Source organism: Balaenoptera acutorostrata, chromosome 17 (genome assembly GCF_949987535.1).
Source record: "Balaenoptera acutorostrata chromosome 17, mBalAcu1.1, whole genome shotgun sequence".
In the NCBI taxonomy this organism is placed as follows: domain Eukaryota; kingdom Metazoa; phylum Chordata; class Mammalia; order Artiodactyla; family Balaenopteridae; genus Balaenoptera; species Balaenoptera acutorostrata.
In genome coordinates, this window is record NC_080080.1 from 83,127,674 (window position 1) to 83,148,117 (window position 20,444).

General features: G+C 38.6%; 1 protein-coding gene across 2 annotated transcripts in view; it reads right to left on the minus strand.

The window, feature by feature from the left end:
• SPIDR (scaffold protein involved in DNA repair) overlaps positions 1-20,444 on the minus strand; it is a 358,082-nt gene that overhangs the window by 292,852 nt on the left and 44,786 nt on the right. For both annotated transcript variants that reach the window (XM_057532500.1, XM_057532499.1), the window contains exons 4-5: positions 15,736-15,915; positions 13,308-13,465 (exon numbers count right to left, since the gene is read on the minus strand). In XM_057532500.1, coding sequence (XP_057388483.1) covers positions 13,308-13,465; positions 15,736-15,915 — 338 coding nt within the window. The remainder of the gene's footprint in view (positions 1-13,307; positions 13,466-15,735; positions 15,916-20,444) is intronic.

Below are 20,444 nucleotides of genomic sequence, written 5' to 3' on the forward strand. Positions count from 1 at the left end.
AGCCTGCTGGCCTGCACTGTTTCTGATAAGTAGTCAGAGACCATTTGTTATCACTGTACCATTTCTCAGGGTGCTTTCAAGATATTTCCTCTATCATTTTCAACATCTTGACTATGAAGTGACTAGATGTGATTTTCTTGTATTTATCTTGTCTGAAATTCACTAAGCTTCTTGAATATGTAAATATATGCCTTTCCCCAATTTGGGGAAATTATCAGCCATCATTTTTCCAAAAATTTTTGCTCCAATTTTTCCTCTCTGCCACTTCAAAGACTCCATTAAACATGTGTTGTTGGACGTTTTTACATTGTCCTACCAGTCACTGAGACTAGCTTCATTTTCTAAAATCTCCTTTTTCACTTTTTCAGATTGAATAATTTCCACTGATCTATCAAGATCACTGACTTTTATTTTTTCCCAATCTTCTGTAATCCCATCTAATGGAATTTTTATTTCAGGTATTGTACATTTAATTATAGAACTTTCATTTGGTTCTTTTTTTCCAATTCCTATTTTTCTGCTGAGTTTTTTGGTCTGTGCATTCATCATGTGCATATTTTTCTTTATGGCCCGGAACAGAATTACAAGAGTTGCTAATTCTAATATATGAGTCATATCAGGGTCTGTCTCAATTAATTGCCTTTTCACTTAAGTATAGGTCACATGTTTCTGGGTTTACGTGTGTATGTGTCTGTGTTTGTCTAATAAATGTGGAGTGTATCCTGGTCATTATTAGTGACTATTTTAGACTCTGGATCCTATTATGCTCTTCTGAAGAGTATTTACTTTTTTGCTAAAATGGCAGTTAACTCGGCTGTACTCACTCTGCACACTGCTTTCTCCTGTGTGGTGGAAAGCGACTGAAATCTGTGTAGTTCTTATATCCTGTAAGATTTATATGCATTTGTGGTTCTCGCTGGGAGGTTCTACTTCACACTCTCTAACTTTTAATAAGCTCCTGCAGCCACCCCAAACTCTGTGTTGTGATTTCTATCCAAGTTTAGCCACCCTCAACAACACTGATGGGGGGCCTGCCCTTGGGTAAAAAGTGGTGAAAAATGAAAACCTCTCCTGGTTTGTGCCATTCTCATCTTCAAAGTGTCAAACCCTCTAGGTTCTGCAAGCTGTCTTCCCCTTCTACTGTGTCTTCAAATATTTTTATATTCTTTTTATATTTTTATAAACTCTATTTCAAAAATACATTTAATACACTTTGTATGTCCAGAATTTGTCACTGTTATTTGCAAGAAAAGTAATCTGACACATGCTGCTCTGTCATTACTGAAAGTGGAACTCCTAAGGATTTTTTTTTTTTAATTAGAAAACTACAGGACTATAAAAGTCACACTATGATGACTCACTATTTTTTAATTTATACCGGTGTAATATTAATTTCTACAGCAGTCCTTTTTCTATTTTACTCCTTCTTATACCAGAAAACAGATGAATTTGGGCAATGAAAGGAAAATGAAGGGAAATGGGATGACAGGGTGACAGTGAAAGAGGAGGAAGATTTATAGTAAAAAAAAAAATGACGAAGTCCCTGTCCTGGTATGTCATAAGCTAAAGTTCAGCCAATTAAGAAGGGAGATGTGGAAAAATAAGGGTGTTAAGTTCTGAGACAGATGCTACAAATGATATTGGCACATACTCACTTTCTTAAAGAGAATAAAAGCCAAAATATGCTATAATGTTGTCAGATCATGAACAGATAGATCATAGATACATGCACACAAGATTGTAATATTAAATAACAACAAAAAAAGATACCTGCTCCTCAATACAACTCCTAAGAGTCCTCCTTTTTTTTACCACAAGAACACACCAGAGTATGAATTTGTTTCTTAAGTGTAATGTTTCTACAATGAAATCTTTAAAATATAATCAAGCAAAGTCATGACTAAAAACTCCACATATTTCCCTTTATAAGCACTAAATTGTCATTTTTATACAAACATAATTAGATTTTAGAGAGGGTTTCTAAAATGTGTGCTTTTGATCTTGATTAATTAAATTCTTTCAACTCTATACATGTTGTACACATTGGACAGTTCTCAGACATTAACAATTAGTACATATTTAGTCATATCACTTTATTCTAATTCATCATTAAAACTGATTAAAAGTGAAATTAAATGTATTACTTTCAAACTTTCATACAAATATAAACAAATAAAAAATAAAGAATTACAAATACGCTCATTAAATTTAGAAATATTTTTGAAGTTTGCCAGATCACTTTCTAAATATCCTCCCATGTAAGAATATAAAATTTTGCTTATTCTAATTTTGTTAAAACTTTTCCATATTCCATATTCTGTGAGATACTGAATCATCTGTTCTGCCCCTACTGTTAAGAGTGCAAAGAAAACATCTGTTTTATAACAATGAATCCATATTTCAAATTTGAAAATCAAATTTGCTTCCTCTTAAAACTACAGCTTTCATTCAGATCTTGTTTGAGCCACCCAGCTTCTATTGCGCATCTTCAACAAAAACCCAAACCTCACTCGGGCTATCTGATATTTATGAAGTCTGAAAGCCTGTATTTGCATAGGACTCACTACATAAAGTACAAGAGAATTACATAACAAAGCTCACCTAAATCCAATTTTCTTCACACTTCCTGAAAAATGTGCATTACATAGAAAACCCACTGCTGCATCTCTGCTGCCCTCTATAGGAATGGTTCTTGGAAGACACATAAAATAAACTGAAAACCCAGACAGCAATACTGAACAATAGGAAGTGACACCAGTAATCAATCACATTTGTCAAATGTCCTAAAGGGTAACATTACAAACAGAAGTTACGGTCTTTGATTTTCATCATGCTTTTCTTCCAAGTTATGTAAGTATGCTATATTGCAAGAAAAACAACATAAGTAAGTAATTAAGAGAATTTGGGATCAGACTACATTAGTTGGAACCTCATTCTGCTATTTACTGGCTGTGCCTCGATTCCCTCATCTGTAAAATGGGGCTAATAACAACATCTACACAACATGATCAGCACTTACCAAAGTGCCTGGCATATAGTAATAACTCAGGGTTATTGTACTGTTATTAATGTTATCATTGCTACTACTATAATTGACACGGTAACAATGTCAGGACCACAGCTCTGAAGCCAGAGTGCCTGAGTTAGAATCTAGGTTCAGTCACTTATAACCACAGGAAAATTACTTAATCTCTCCGTGCTTTAGAATCCTCATCTGGAAAACAGGAATGATAATAGCTCCCACCTCACGGAGTTATTGTGAGGTTTAAATAAGCTAATGTATATAGCAAAGCACTTAGAGGAGAGCCCCACATCAGAAGCACTCACAATATAAGCTGCTGCTGTTGTTATGAGTTCAGTCGCCTTTACACAGGACTAGTATAACTCTATTCCAGAGAACTGGTGGAATCAAGCTTACAGGCATATGTTTCCTAGTTCAAAAACATCCTTCACTCCGCCCAGGGCAAGGGATTCAAGATAGACCTGAATTACCATCAAGGCTTCCCACTCAGTTAAAATACAGTTCTTCTGTAGAGTAAGTATCCTCCCCGCCACCCCAAATATTCCATTTCTACAAGCATGCATGAGAGGCAAAAGTAATAGCCTCCTGAGTTATTTAAGGGAGGTTTTGTTTCTGAAGAGCTAAGTAATAGTTATAAAATTCCTAATTATGGTATGTCTTCCCCCTCCATGTTAGTCAATGTGCATGGCTCATTTTAACACTGTAGCTGACCCTGTCAATGCCCAACTCCTCCCCTATGTCTTCAGTGATGCTGGCCCTATTTCTAACTTCCAACACCCCCACTTCTTTGCATCAGGGCTTCATCTGGCTGCTGGAACCCATTTTTTTCACCTGTTCAGTAGTCTGTAAAAACTCGGAAAAACTCCTATCCCCCAACTCCACCATGGATGGAGCAGCCCTCAGCCAAGGAATGAAGGCATCTGTGCATAAATACCCCAGCTTCCCTGCCCCTCTGGTGGGATAATTCTGATGTTTCCAGAGGTTTCCAGCAGTACTAAGCTACCCACAATGGTAACTTGTTGATATTGATGCCTTAATTGGCTGCCATCCCTTCCCAGGCTCACTGGCCCACTTCACCACCAGATGTTCTCAGAGCACGCTGCTACGGAAATTCAAAGACAAACAAACGTTAAGTAGAGGCAAGTCTACAAAAACTGCACATCACATTTTACTTCTTTCAACCTCCTTGAAATATTGAATGAACAGAAGAGAATGGCTTTAGGTATTAGTATAGGGAAGTATTAGGCAATAACTGCTGATGTGACTGCAAGATACTGGGTAGAGGGTATGCAGATATATGAGTTAAAGTCTCCTGAAAGGTAGATGCCAAGACAGCAACAGCTACAGACGAGATTTACTGGGGGAAACACCTGTGAAGGATAAAGGGGAGAAAGCTGGAGTCAAGGAGAACTTTAAGACCACAATGCAGGTCTGACAACTATGAAAGGAGGAGGAGAAGGAAAGAGGACAGGGTAGAAGAGTCTCTGACTGCAGCGCCGCTCTAGGAGATTTTAGCTTGGCTGATGCTGTCTTCAATTCAAAGTCATCCCTCGAGCGGTTCTGTGTGACTGTGCCACAACCCTGGCATACTCAGTCAACGGCTGGGACCAGCCCATGGGAAGCATGGTCCCAGTACACACACACGTACAGTACAAGCCCATTTCCATAGCTGCACTGCAGGGAAGGATGGTGCAAAGTGACATTACCTTAGGGCTTGAAAAATGGGTCTAGCGAAAACCTCCCTCTGCTCCAAGGTTGTCCCGTTATCAATATGTACTACAGTTCTGCATGTTTGTAAACTTCATGTAACGTAGCATCAAACTACACAGAGCCTTCGGCAAGCTGGCTAACTTCCTCAGCATTAACCATGATGGTAGCTACAGCTCTCCACTATACAAATGTACCACAATTTGCATGTGTTCACAGAAAATTAGGTTACTTTCCTACGTTTCTTTCTCTTATAAACAATACTAAAATAAATGTCCTTGAACATATATTCTTGTACATATTTTCTTTGGGCATATGTGAAAATTTCTCTGAACAGTGGCTTTCAAACTTTTTGGTCAAGAACCACAGTAAAACGTACATTCATATTGTGATCCAACACATGTATACTAATAAATCTGAACCTAAAGTTTCACAAAAAATACTCTTACTGTCATACATTCTAATGTAGTCTGTTTTATTCCACTATATTTTTAAGTCATTGAATCAATTACAGCATCCACTGATGGGTCATAAGTCACATTTTGAAAAAAATCAAGGATATTTATCTAAGACAAAATTGTGGGGTGATAAAATATGAACATCTTCAGCTTTACTAGAATTTACCAAATTACAAAATGGCTGTACCAATTTACATTCCAACAGCAACTATTCCTATTGTTCCACACTCCTGACATTAGGCACTGTCAGACTTTTTTTTTTTGGCAATCTGATGAAAATGCAGTATCTCATTTTTAATTTGCCCTTCTCATACAACTAGTGACACTGAGCATCTTTTCACATGCTCATTAGTCATTCAGGTTTCCCTGATTCCTATCCTTCACCTGATTTTCAATTGGGCTATTTATCTTTTCTTTACTGTTCTGTAGAAGTTCTCACTATATTCTGGATAGAAGTGTAAACTGTCCTTTAAATTTTTTTTTAATGCAAGCAATATATGTACATGGTTCAAAATTCAAAATAGCATACAAGAAAAAAGTTTCCTCAATCCAGAGATAGTCCATATAAACATACATTCTTTCCATTTTTCTACACAAGTATTCTATATCCTGTTTTTGTCATTTAACAAAGTATTTTGAATATTATTTCATAAGCACATAGACCTACATCTTTCTTATACTTTACAAAATGTTTTATCAATTTTATTGAAGTATATAACTTAAGCACACTAAACTACACATATTTATTCAATTTGACCAGTTTTGACATATGTACACTCCTATGAAACTATTACCATAATCAAGATAAACATTTCCATCACCCCCAGAACTTTCCTCATGTCCCACTGTAATCCATCCGTCTCCTCCACCCTCATTCCCAATAAACCACTGACCTGCTTTCTCACTACAGAATCATCTACACCTTTTAGAATTTTATATAAAGACAATCATACAGTATATACTCCACCTCATTCATTTTAAGGGCCTGAGGCTAAACTGTAAAGGTCAAGTTACATGGACCTTGACTTTCAGGCAATGGGGTACCATTGAAAAGTCTTTCAATAAGTGAATGATAAGATTATAATGTTTATTAAGATGAATCTAACCAAAAGATATAAGCTAAGAAATCAGTTATGAAGCAACTGAAACAGAACGGACAAAGGTGAAAGGGCGCAATTCAGGGCAGAAGTGGTGGGGATGCTGTGGTTTTGAGGCCAAGTCCGCATGACCTGATAATGAACAGATTCAGGCAGTGAAAAAGAAAAGCGATGAACTAGGGCCAAAAACACATGAAGAGGATGAGCCTGGGTTAGAAGGAAGAGGGATAGGACTTCGGACTCTTAGACTTGTAGTAACTTTAGGACACCCACACAAAGATGTCATCAGGCAGCTGGAAACTCCCATGGAATTCAGGACAGCAAGGGCATTAGAAAAAGATTTAACAGTTAGAAGCTTGAAGAAAATAAGGAAAATAATTGAATCTTTGTTCCTGTATGAGGAAAGAAAGGAAGAAAAGGAGGCAGGAGTTAAGGTCATAGAGAACACTGCTATGATTAGGCAAACCACAATTCCCACATTATAGGAATGCCTCCCAATGCCTGCTTGGAGAAATCCATTTTTTGAGTCACTTTTCAATGACAACGTAGTATGTTATATTTTTAACATACATGACTATTAATAAAGACAAGTGTACTTAATGAGAAACTACATAGAGAAATCTTGAATTTTTAAATACAAAGTAAGCCAAGGTCTTCTCTTTTCTATGACCATATCTTTCAAAGTTCTGCCCATGTGCAAGCTTCTTCCAATATAAGAAAGCAATCTATGTAGATTCTGAGGCATTCAAACAACACCTGAATACTTCTGTTGCAAGGTTTCACAGCTGCCTTGTATACTACATAACTTGGTCACAGTCACATAATTTTCTAACACAGTTTCCTGTCTGAAAATTGGGCATAACAGCACTGACTTCACAAGATTGTTTTAAGGCTCAGATGGAAAATGTACTGCTATATACTGCATGTTGAAACCTAATCCCCAATGTGATGGTACCTGGAAGTGAAGCCTTTAGGTGTAGCCCTCTTGAATGGGATTAATGCCCTTATTAAGAGGCCCCAGGGAGACCCCTCACCCACTCCATCATTCGAGGACACAGTGAGAAGACAGCTATGAACCAGGAAATGGATCCTCAACAGAAACCGTATCTGCTGGCTCCTAGATGGTGGAACTTCCCAGCCTCCAAAACTGTCAGAAATAAATTTCTGTTGCTTAAGCCACCCAGTCTATAGTATTTTTGCTACAGCAGCTCAAAGGGACTAATAGACTTACATAAAGCAATTAGTACAATGTAAGGCCCAGTGTATGTTCACTATACGTGATTTGATTCTCTGTCTTCCTTGAGGGAAAAGCCAATGACTGCTGTGTTTTTGTTTTTTTTAATTATGAAATAAATATAGCAAAAAAGAAAATAAACTTCTCCAATAATCCTACCACCCAGAGACACACTGCTTACTTTTTGGAGAACTATGGAGGCTTGCCACTCACTTCTTATAACTCAACTCTATTATTCAAGAGCAACCCTGAAAAGTCTGTGTCATACTGTAATTTGTAATTTTAACAAGGTATAAACTTGAATTGCAAGCACTACAAAACCTGTATGCAAGAGTTTGCCGAGTTAGTAAACTCAGTCCACCACCCGGCATCTCTACCATGCAGCATTACAGTCCTTCTAACAGAAGTGGTTATTTACAGCAGCTTTCAAAGGATAAGTATATCCTTAAGTGACAGAATATTTCCCCTAAAACAAGCCAAGAAAAAAATTTACATAGCTTAATGTTTTCAAGTTTCATCCACATTGTACCATGTATCAGAATATCATTCCTTTTGAATGCTGAATAATAGCCTGCTGTACGTGAAACAGAGCAGGACCCTGCCGAGTACCCTGCCTCTTGTTTGTAGAAAAGCTTTAGCCTCCTAGGACTTCCCCAAGTTCCAAAGAACAAATTTAATTCGAGAAGTGAGATAATGGAGAAACAAAGCAAAACAGTCAAGCAAGATAAAATAATAATAGTTTAGCCATTAAACAAAGCGAAGGGCCTTTAGTTCTTCCGCAACAGCTATAGATAACATGCTGAGCCATGTCCTTGAGCTGTTCTGCCGACACTGAAACCCCCACCAGCTGGAATAAGTGAGCTGCACGCTGACCACAAGCACACAGGCCCCAGACTGAACGGAAGCAGAAGGTTGATGATGGTGACTCCTGATTACTTCACCGCCAACCAATCAGAAAAATGTCCACAAGCTGATCAGGCACCCTGCAACCCTCCCGCTCACCCTGTCTTTAAAAACTTTTCCCTGAAAGCCTTTGGGGAGTCTGGGTCTTTTGAGCACGAGCCACCTGTTCTCCTTGCTCAGCCCCATGTTGGGGCGCCACGCAATAAACACTGTACTTTCCCTCACCACAAGCCAGTGTCAATAGATTGGCTTTACTACGTGCGGGCAAGTGGACCCACGTTTGGTTCACTAACGAACATATACATGTAGGTAGATATATATACAAAAATACACATACACATACATACATGTGGAGAAATGGAATACTGACTGTGTATCAGTAAACAAAGGATGTCACAGTCATCAGTCATTGCAGCCACCAGCCTACGGTGAGGTGGTGAGCCCTGAGGGAACTCAGGATATGAAAACACAGGATACTGGCCCCAGACAGCTGAGGTATATACCAAAGGAACGATTTCAGTGTGCCCAGACTCTTTCATCTTCCCATACATAGAAAAGTGTTAAATTCCTTAACTTGAGATACTTAGTTTTCTTTAATTAAAAATAATCTTTTGACATTCTAACTACCTGCCTTTGGTTGCAAAACTCCTATATAGCCAGGCTCCCCCCTCGCCTCCTCGGAGCAGTTCTCTCAGGGTTACTCGAGATGCTGCCTCCCGGGCTTGAAGTCCTAAGAATTCCCACCGAATAAAACATAACTCTCAACTTCTATGCTGTGAATATTTTTTTAGTAGACAATATACATACACACACATTTTGTTTATTCGTTCATCTGTTGATGGATATCTGGGTTGTTTCCACCATTTGGCCATTGTGAATAATGCTGCTATGAACATCAATGTACAAGTGTCTGAGTCCCTGCTTTCAATTGTTTTGGGTATATGTCCAGAAGCAAAATTACTAGGTCATATGGTAATTCTATTTTTAACTTTTGAGAAACCACCAAACTGTTTTCCACAGTGGCTGCATCACTTTACATTGCCACCAGTAATGCACAAGGGTTCCAATTTCTCCACATCCTCAACATTTTTTTTTCCCCATTTATGGGTAACAGCCATACTAATGGGTATGTAGTAATATCTCATTATGGTTTTGATTTGCATGTCCCTAATGACTAATGATGATGAGCATCTTTTCATGTGCTGGACTGCCTGGGAAGATCGGGTTGATGGCCATGATGGAACAACAGGGAATGGATTTATCCTCCTGCCTGAAACAACCAAAAGGAAAAGAAAAGAAACGAGACGAAATACTTGAAACAATGGTTTTCAAGACATGGGACATCAGGCAAGAAGAACACTAACCCCTGAAAGCTGGGAAACAACGAATTGAGCTCTATAATTGCCCCAGCTTACTTTCTTGAGAGAATTTCCAAACCACACAGTAGGGAGGGAGAACAGAGGTGGAACCTGGTGAGCTCCCTGAGTTGAAGAGACAGAGCTGAGAGTCCATGTAGACAAAAGTAGCTAGAGTTCACAGCACAGAGTACCAGAAAAGCCAGAGTTGCACAGAGAACCCCAATCATCCCCCTCAAGTATACAGCAGAGTACTGATCACTAGACCAGCGAAAGAACCGTGTGGAAGTAGTAGAAAAACAGTGCCCACTGCTCACACAGGGTCAGGAAACAGTAACTGCTAACCTGACTGGAAAAAACCCATAATTCAGAGAATTACACAGACCTCAGGAAGGTCTTGCTTCATAGTGGAATATAAGACTGTGTACTTCCCCAGACCCACCTAATAAATCATAAAGCAACACCTAAAAGGATGAAACTGTTTCCAGGTAACTGCACCACAGAACAAAGCCAAAATTAAAATAATTTTTTTAAAAATCCAGCACCCAACAACATAGAATTCAAAATATTTGGTATCTACTCAAAAATTTCCGGGCATGTAAAGAAGCAGAAAAATACAACCCATAATGAAAAGAAATACCAATCAATAGAAACAGACACAGAAATTACACAGATGACAGAGTTACAGAAAAAGCCGTTAAAACAACTATTATACTCTTTATGTTCAAAACACAGACAAATGTATGATCGTGTTAAGGAGAGACATGGACAGGATAAAATGACATAAACTTTTAGAGATGACAAATACACTGGATAGTATTAACAGCAGATTAGACACTACAGGAAGAAAAGATTATCAAACATGACAATATAGCAATAGAAACCACTCAAAATGAAACAGAGAGGGGGAAAAATGAGCACAGCGTCGATAATACATGACACGACATCAAGGAGCCTAATTAATATACATATAATTGGAGTCACAGAAGGAAAGGAAAAGGGAGTCAGAAAAAAAAGTGTTGAATAAAGGCAAAAAACTCTCCAAATGTGATGAAACCTTTGAACCCATGTGAACAGGAGAGTTAACTTAGCAGACCTGAGACAGGTATGCCTAGAAAGCCCTGCTTGCAATGTTGGTCCTTGCCTACCTCTGGGAACTTAGATTTCAGGATGATTCCCACCATTCCCTAAATGATAAGAGCATCTCCCTGTGCCTAAACTGTGCAAACAATATGGCTTATGTTGAATACCTGTTTTCCATCCTGAAATCTGAAGTTCTGGCACATGTTAGGCAGAGAGCTCCCCTGATAACAACCCTTGGCACTGAGTCACCAATGAGCACCCACGGCAGACAACACTGCACATATACTGTCAAAACTCACTGCTGGAGCAGTTAAGCGTCCCCTGTATGACTCCACTGGAAAAAGACTCTGGGAAGAGTGCTGATTTTACTTTTGTTTCTTTTCACTGTAATAAATCATAGCTGTGAGTATGACTGTATGCTAAGTTCTGAGTGTCTTCCTAGCAAATCACTGAACCCAGAAGTGAGCTTGGGGATCCCAGACAAACCAAAGATCCAAGAAGCCTGACAAACTCTAAGCAGAAAACCACACCTAGGCATATCACAATCAAACAGTTTAAAACAAGGAATAAGAAAAACTTAAAAGATCAAGAATGAGAAGAGCTTCAGGCTTCTTGATAGCAACTCTGGAACTAGAAGACAATGAAGCAATGCCTTCAAAATTCTAAAGAAAAATAATTTCCAACCTAAAATTCTATATAAACTTTCAATCACACATTAAAGTGTGATGAATGCATCTTCTGACATGACAAGGCTCAAAAAATTATCTTCCATAAATCCTTTCTTGGAAGCTACTGGAAGATGTGCTCAATCAAAATGAGAGTAACAACCAAGAAAGAAGAGTCCAGGATAAAGCTGCTCCGTGCAGGAGCGAGGTGAAGGGAGTTCCCCGAAAAGACGGTGAAGGGCGACTCAAGGGTGGCTACACTCACAAGCACAGAGGACTCTCAGCTGAAATCAGAGCGGCTGGGAGGTCGTGGGAAACAGTTCTCCATAAAAGCAAAACGAATAGAATGCTGAATGGATAAAGAAGATGTGGTATATAATTACAACGGAATACTACTCAGCCATAAGGAAGAATGAAATAATTCCATTTGCAGCTACATGGATGGACACAGAAATTAACATGCCAAGTGAAGTAAGTCAGACAAAGACAAATACCGTATGATATCACTTATAGGCGGAATCCAAACTATGACACAAACAAACCTATCTACAAAACAGAAACAGACTCACAAACATAGAGGACAGACCTGTGGTTGCCAAGGAAGAGGGGTCGGGGAGGGAAGGATTGGGAGTTTGGGATTAGCAGGTGCAAACTATTACATATAGGATGGATAAACAACAAGATCCTACTGTAGAGCACAGGGAACTCTACTCAATATCTTGTGATAAACCATAATGGAAAAGAACATGAAAAAGAATACATATAACTGAATCACTTTGCTATACAGCAGAAATTAACACAACATTGTAAATCAACTACACTTCAATGAAATATTTTTTAAACTTTTTTTAAAGAACTAATAGAATGCCTGCTATGCCTGAAAATCTTAATGGGAGAACTGAACAATGGTGAAAAATTAGAGTTTTATTCGTGATAAGTAAAATTAAGAGTTTTATTCATGATAAGTAAAACTAGGCAAACAAAAACCCAAATGATTAACTCCAACAAAAACGAAAAGTTGGGAAGGAAAATCACAATTAACAGTTGTCTTGTTATGAATATTATTATTCAGAATTGCATAATGCTGAATCTAATGTAACCAGGCCATGAGACATCGGTCCTGGGGGAACAGAGGGATGGGAAAGTCCCATGTGTAGCAGAGGTGAGAGCGGGTGAGGAGAAAAGTACTCAGTATTTATCCATGTTTAAAAGCGCATTACAGGGACTTCCCTGGTGGTCCAATGGTTAACAATCCGCCTTCCAATGCAGGGGACACGGGTTTGATCCCTGGTCAGGGAACTAGGATCCCATACGCCGTGGGGCAACTAAAGCCCGCGAGCCGCAACTAGTGAGCCTGTGTGCCACAACTACAGAGCCCATGCACTCTAAAGCCCGCACGCCACAACTACAGAGCCCATGCACTCTGGAGCCCGCACGCCACAACTACAGAGCCCATGCACTCTAAAGCCCGCACGCCACAACTACAGAGCCCATGCACTCTGGAGCCCGCACGCCACAACTAGAGAGAAGCCGGTGCGCCACAACAAAAGATCTCGCGTGCCGCAAATAAGACCCAACGCAGCCAAAAATAAAATAAATATTAAAAAAAAAAAAGCAGCACATTACAAGCATGTTATTTAGAGAAAAGGAGGTAAAGAACAAAAGAATCCACAAAGAGTCAAAAGTGGTAGTCCCTGAGGAAGGAGTTGCAAACAAAACACCAAAGGCTGTGACTAACAAATGCCATAAACAGAATGGAAAGTTGGAAACAATTCGTTCTTACCTTAGGAAGTTCAGGTAGCGTCTCTGGAGGTGTCAAAGAACGACTGCTTGTACAAGAAGCACGGTCAGATATTTCCACCACACTCTCACGGTCTTCAAATTCATCACATGTATCTTCCCTGTCACTGTCAATCTCCCAGTCAATAACCTGGAGATCATCTAAAAAATACAATTTTAATTTTAAATATCTTGAATGTGTTTGAAATCTATTCTTCCTCAATAGTTTTAAAAGATCCATGTTGTTCAACAATTTTAAAATATATTAAAAGACAGCAGAAAGTATACTCCTACTCTTATCTATAAACATCCCATTTCTCCCAACTCTTACCCCTACCCCAATTCTCAGGTAACTACTTCTAGTAGTTGTTTTTGTATTCTTCTAGAGTTTCTCCAGCATTATTGTTGATATGGAGAAAGTTTTAATGGTCTGGATAGAAGATCAAACCAGAAACAACATTCCCTTAAGCCAAAGCCTAATCCAGAGCAAGGTCCTAACTCTCCTCAATTCTATGAAGGCTGATACAGGTGAGGAAGGCGCAGAAGAAAAGTTTAAAGCTAGCAGAGGTTGGTTCATGAGGCTTAGGGAAAGAAGTCATCTCCATGACATAAAAGTGCAAGGTCAAGCAGTGAGTGCTGATGTAGAAGCTGCACCAGGTCATCCAGATGATCTAGCAAAGATAATTCATGATGGTGGCTACACTAAATAACAGATTTTTAATGCAGATGAAACAGCCTTCTACTAAAAGAAGATGCCATCTAGGACTTTCATAGCTAAAGAGGAGAAATCAATGCCTGGCTTCAAAGCTACAAAGGACAGACTGACTATCTTGTTACGGGCTAAAACAGCTGGTGACTTGAAGTTGAGCCAATGCACATCAACCATTCTGAAAATCCTAAGGCGCTTAAGAATTATGCTAAATCTACTCTGCCTGTGCTCTATAAACAGAACAAGAAAGTCTGGATGACAGCACATCTGTTTACAACATAGTTTACTGAATATTTTAAACCCACTGTTGAGACCTACTCCTCAGAAAAAATGGTTCCTCTCAAAATATTAATATTCATTGACAATGCACCTGGTCACCCAAGAGCTCTGATGAAGATGTTGTACAATGGAATGAATGTTGTTTTCATGCCTGCTAACACAACATCCACTCTGCAGCCCATGGATCAAGGAATAATTTCAACTTTCTAGTCTTATTATTTAAGAAGTTCATTTTGCAAGGCTATAGCTGCTATTGACAGGGATTCCTCTGATGGATCTGGGCAAAGTCACCTGCAAACCTTCTGAAAAGGATTCTCCATTCTAGATGCCATTAAGAATATCTGTGATTCATTCAATGGGAAGAGGTCAAAACATCCACAGTAACAGGAGTCTGGAAGAAGTGGATTCGGACCCTCATGGATGACTTTGAGGGGTTCAAGACTTCAGTGGAGGAAGGACTGCAGATGTGATGAAAACAGCAAGAGAAGAAGAACCAGAATTGGAGGCTGAAGATGGGACTGACGTGCTGCCATCTCAGGATAAAACTCTTAACAGGTGAGGAGCTGCTGTTTATGGATGTGCAAGGAAAGTGGTTTCTTGAGATGGAATCTCCTCCTTGTGAAGATGGTTGGAATGGCAACAAAGGATTTAGAATATTACAAAAACTTAGTTGATAAAGCAGCAGCAAGGTCTGAGAGGACTGACCTCCATTTTCAAAGAAGTTCTCCTGTGGCTAAAATGCTATCAAGCAGCATTGCAAGCTCCAGAGAAATTGTTTATGAAAGAAAGAGTCGATCGATGCAGCAAACTTCATTGTTGCCTCATTTCAAGATACTGCCACACCAACCCCAGCCTTCAGTGAGTAGCCATCAACACTGAAGCGAGACCCTCCACCAGCAAAAATACACGACTTGCTGAATGAAGGCTCCCATGACGGTTAGCATTTTTTCTGCAATAAAGTACCTTTTAATTAGGGTATGTACATTTCTTTTGAGATATAATGCTGCTGCACACTTAATAGAATACAGTAGTACGTAAACATAACTTGTATGTGCACCGGGAACCCAAACATTCACGTGACTTGTTTTGCTGCAACGTTCCCTTTACTGCAGTGGTCGGGAACCAAACCTGCAATCTCTCTAACGTGTACCTGTACTTTAGAGAACTTGCTTGGTCATCAAAGAGACCCAAAGTGGAATCCAACCAGTTCTAACATGTTCAAGCCTAAGTTGTTAACTGTAAAAATAATACTGGTAATACTTATCTCTTAGAGTTATTGTGATAAACATTATGAGAAAATGTTTCTAAAAGGCTGGGAGGCTGGGACTCAGTAATATTTTTAAAAATGCTAAGTATCAATATTAGAAAAGGAGTGTAAATTTCTTCCATTATTAAAACCCAATCTATAACAGAAACTAAATTTCTTACAAAATTATCAATTTACCTTCACTGGCCCCATCTTCTGGAGAGAAAATATTTCTGCTATAAAACCTGCCTATTCTAGAACCATGTCCATTCTCTCTCTGTGATTTAAAAATTGTTTTATCTTCATCTGACAGATCACTTTCACTGGAACTCCATGTTATAGCTGTAAGCCCACTGGTACTTTTAGATGTGGTAGGTTCTGCAAAAGAAAAAGGGAAAATATAAAAATGGCCAACTGATATGGTTATTGATCAAAATGAGGTTTTATACATGTTACTTTGCTGAAGTCACAAATATACAAAATTCTGATGATAGTGAAAGCAATGTCTTATTTCAAATCTTCCCAACTGAAGGTCTATGTGTAACCTGGCTAAGATTCTTTGAATTAAAGCCAAATTACAAGAAGAAAAAGAAGTCAAACTGATTGAGAAAAGTCATAAAAGACAAGGAAGGAAGATGGTGGAAGAGTAAGACATGGAGATCACCTTCCTCCCCACAGATACATCAGAAATACATCTACACGTGGAACTGCTCCTATAGAACACCCACTGAACGCTGGCAGAAGACCTCAGACCTCCCAAAAGGCAAGAAACACCCCACATACCTGGGTGGGGCAAAAAAAAAAAAAAAAAGACAAGGAAAATGACTGGAGCACAAATGAAAACTCAAAAATAACCTTCAAATAATTACAAAACTATAAAACTTCGTAGAATATTTCATCAAGCCATAAGGAAAAACAAAAACACAAAACAAACCACACCAATAATTATCTGTAATAGGAATGCTTCTGTGCGCTTCCTTTGCCATGCTAGGAGCCCTGGTAACAGCAGTTTGCTTAAAATACTTAACAGCAAAGTTTTTTAATTAATTAAACTTATTTTGAGATAATAGTTGGTTCACATACAGCTGTCAGAAATAACAGAGAGGGCCCTTGCATGCTTCACCCAATCCCTCCAATGGTAACATTCTGAAAAACCACAGTACAACACAGAATGTCGATACTAATACTGTCAAGATAGAGAACAACTCCATCACTGTGAGGATATCTTACACTGCCTTTTAAAAGCCACCAGCATAACTCCCCTCCCCACCTCAATTCCTAATCCCTAGCAACCACAAAGCAGTTTTGCACTTCTATAATTTTGTCATCTCAAGAATAATGTATAAACGGAATCACCTATGTTACCTTTTAGGACTGGCTTTTTGTGCTCAGCATAATTCCCTGGACATTCACCAGGCTGCTGTGTGTATCAACAGTCACTTTCTTTTTGTTACTGAGCAGTGTTCTGTGGTGTGGATGAACCACAGCTTGTTTAATCAGTTACCCTTGAAGGACATCTGGGTTGTTTCCAGTTTGGGGCTATGACAAATGAAGCCACTATGAACACTGTGTACAGCGTTTTATGTGACTGTAACTTTCATTCTCCAGGATAAATGTCTAAGGGTGCAATTGTTGGGTTGTATGGTAGCTGTGTGTTCAGTCTTGTAAGAAACCGCCAAACTGTTTTCCAGGGCGGCTGTACCATTTTACAGTCCCGCCAGCCATGTGTGACTGACCCAGTTTTCCCACATCATCAGCAGCGCTTGGTGTGGTCACTACTTTTTATTTTAGCCATTCTGATAGACAGGAAACCTAGAAGGAACGGGGCGACTCTATCTCGATGGAACCAGAAGTCCAACAGAAAATTTTACTGATTTTCATCAGAAAAGGAACAGATATCTAATAAAAATCAAATTTTCTATTCCTATTGAGTAGATAGGTGAGTTATAAATGCTAAAACCAAAAAAAAAAAAAGAACTCTCTTAGTCACATTTCAGTATAGTGCAAGGTTAAGAGATTAGATATTACAATTCATGTTTTACAGAAGAGGAAACAGGCTCAGAAGTTAAATGACTTCATTAAATACCTATTTATATAACACCTCTGATATAGTAAACCTTGAGGAAACAAAAAAAAAAAAAGAAAGAAAGAAAGAAAACTCCTGCCCTCAAGGAATGCATGGTCTGAAAGGCAACACTAGTTGATCATGAAAAGCAAAATTAAATACTGTATTAGAGATACGTCACAGTATAATGATGACGGCACAAAAAAAGTGGATGCTCCACTTTATGTTCATCAGGAAAGGAAGATTCACTGACAAAACGATGTCTGGAAAATCAACATTTACAAAGGCACAAAAACATGATATAATAGTAAACACTTACTGAACACTTACTTTGTTCCATGAACATCTAGAATTACTAAAGTTGTCTATCCTTCAAAATAAAAAATTAAATATAAACTATTCACAATAACCTAAGAACCCATATTGATTTAAAGAGCTAATAAAACTAAGCTGTGTACTTACTTGCCAAAAACATTATCAATCTTTTTAATTATTATGCATCTGGACAAGTAAATCAAAAAGGAAAAAGTAGAATGCTACAGACTGAATACGTTTGTGTTCCCCTAAGACTCACATACTGAAGCCAAATCCCAGTTTTATGGTATTAAGAGGTGTGGCCTTTAGGGGGTAATTAGGTCATGAGGGTGGAGCCCTCATGAATGGAATTAGTGCCCTACAAAAGAAGCCCCAGAGAGATCCCCAGCCTCTTCTACCCTACTAGGATGCAGCAGGGAGGTACTATGAACCAGGAAGCAGGTCCTCGCCAGACACTAAATCAATGTCCTGACTTTCCGCCTCCAGAACTGTGAGAAATAAATTTCTTTTGTTTATAAGCCACCCAGTCTACAGTATTTTTCTTATATACAATAGCAGCTTGAATGGACTAAGACAGGAAGTAAAGTTATCACTATTTTCAGATTATATAATGAATTCATAAACCTATAAATTATAGGCAACTAACTGTATAATTTATATAGTTAACCGCTACCAGGAATTTATTACTCAGTAATTCATTTTATTTGCTGAAAAGGGGTTGCCCTTGAAATCAAGGCTCATTCCAATGAAATTCCAGGAACAACATCAGCCAGACTATGAGAATAATTACCATGTATTTATAAACATTTCTGGGTGACCAATGTGTGCTAGGCACTGTGCCAGAACTTGGTGTTATAGGTTGAATTGTGTCCCCCCAAAACTCATTCATATGTTAAAATTCTAACCCCCAGCATCTAAGAATGTGACCTTATTTGGAGATAGGGTTTAAAGTGATATTATTAGTGTGGGCCCTAATCCAATATGACACCTGCCCTTGCAAAAAGGAGAAATTTGAACACAGAACCATACATGCAGAGAGCAAAAACACAGTAAAGAGACACTTGGAGAAGACAGCCACCTACAAGTCAAGGAAAGAAGCCTGGAGCACATCCTAGAAGGAACCAACCCTGCCAATACCTTCACTTTAGACTTCTAGCCTCCAGAACTGCAAGATAAGAAGTTTTTGTTGTTCAAAACAGCCAGTTTGTAGCATTTTATTATGGCAGCCCTAGTCCTATACTAGCCCTAGCCACCTAGGATATAAAGATGAGCAATAGAGGAGAGTCTGCCCTGAAAAAATCTATGGTCCAACAGGGAGAAAAGCACATCAAGAAATAATAATTTAAAAATTTACTAATGCGGGACCTCCCTGGTGGTCCAGTGGTAAAGAATCTGCCTTCCAATGCAGGGGACGCAGGTTTGATCCCTGGTTGGGGAACTAAGATCCCACATGCCATGGGGCAACTAAGTTCACGTGCCACAACCACTGAGCTCGCGTGCCTCAATGAGAGAGCCTGCGTGCCGCAAACTACAAACCCCACGGGCTCTAGCCTACACGCCACACTGCAGAGAAGCCCACGTGCCACAACGAAGAGCCCGTGTGCCACAACTAAGACCTGATGCAGTCAAAAAAAAGATATAATAATAAAAAAATAAAGAATTTTTTAAAAAATGGGCAGAAGACCTGACTAGACATTTTTTAAAATAATAATAAAATAAATAAATACATAAATAAAAATTTACTAATGCCTCTCAAGATTTCTGACTCCATAACGAATAAAGATTTTGAGAACATATTTTGCAGGTTATTTCAAGAAAAAAAATAAACACTACCTTCTTTTTATTACATAGTTTCATTTTGTTTGGTAAATACATTTTTTAAAAATTCTGCCTTTTAAAGAAAATCACTAACTACAAAGGTTCCAGCCTCTTTTCATTTCAAGTTTTTATCTTCTTCCACGTCCCTCAAACCTTCTGGCGAGATCCTTTGCCAACATTCATTTGCTCACTTCTCTCACCCCTTCCCTTCTCCTCCATTTCCTCTCCCTTCCTTCTCTGGTTCTCAGTGCCTTACAGGTAAGGAAATAGAGATGTGGAAACAAGGAAATGGAGTCTCCCCCTTTTTTGCACACTTTGCAAAAGTATGTTCCCCCACTTCTGTTTCCCAGCTCTCATAAAAATATTACTTCCACATCCTAGAAGTTTTGTTAATAGCCTGTCTTAAACTAATACGTTAGAAGTTACTATTTTTAAAATGAACCAGTTCTAGGAAATGCCTTGAGTCCCCTTTTCTATCAATTTCTATTTGTAAGCTTCTGTGAAATTATTAACAATACTTTATGTTCTTAACAAGCTGCTTATGCTGTAAATAAATTAATTATACATGGATACAAGCTCTTTCAGCCCATCAGAATCTACTGATCATTCCACAGAATAGAAGGCACAGCAGAGCAGGTTTTAGGTTGAATATATTGGCATGGGAAATCTTCTCAAAAGATCCTTTTGAAATTAAATACAAGGTAGCAGC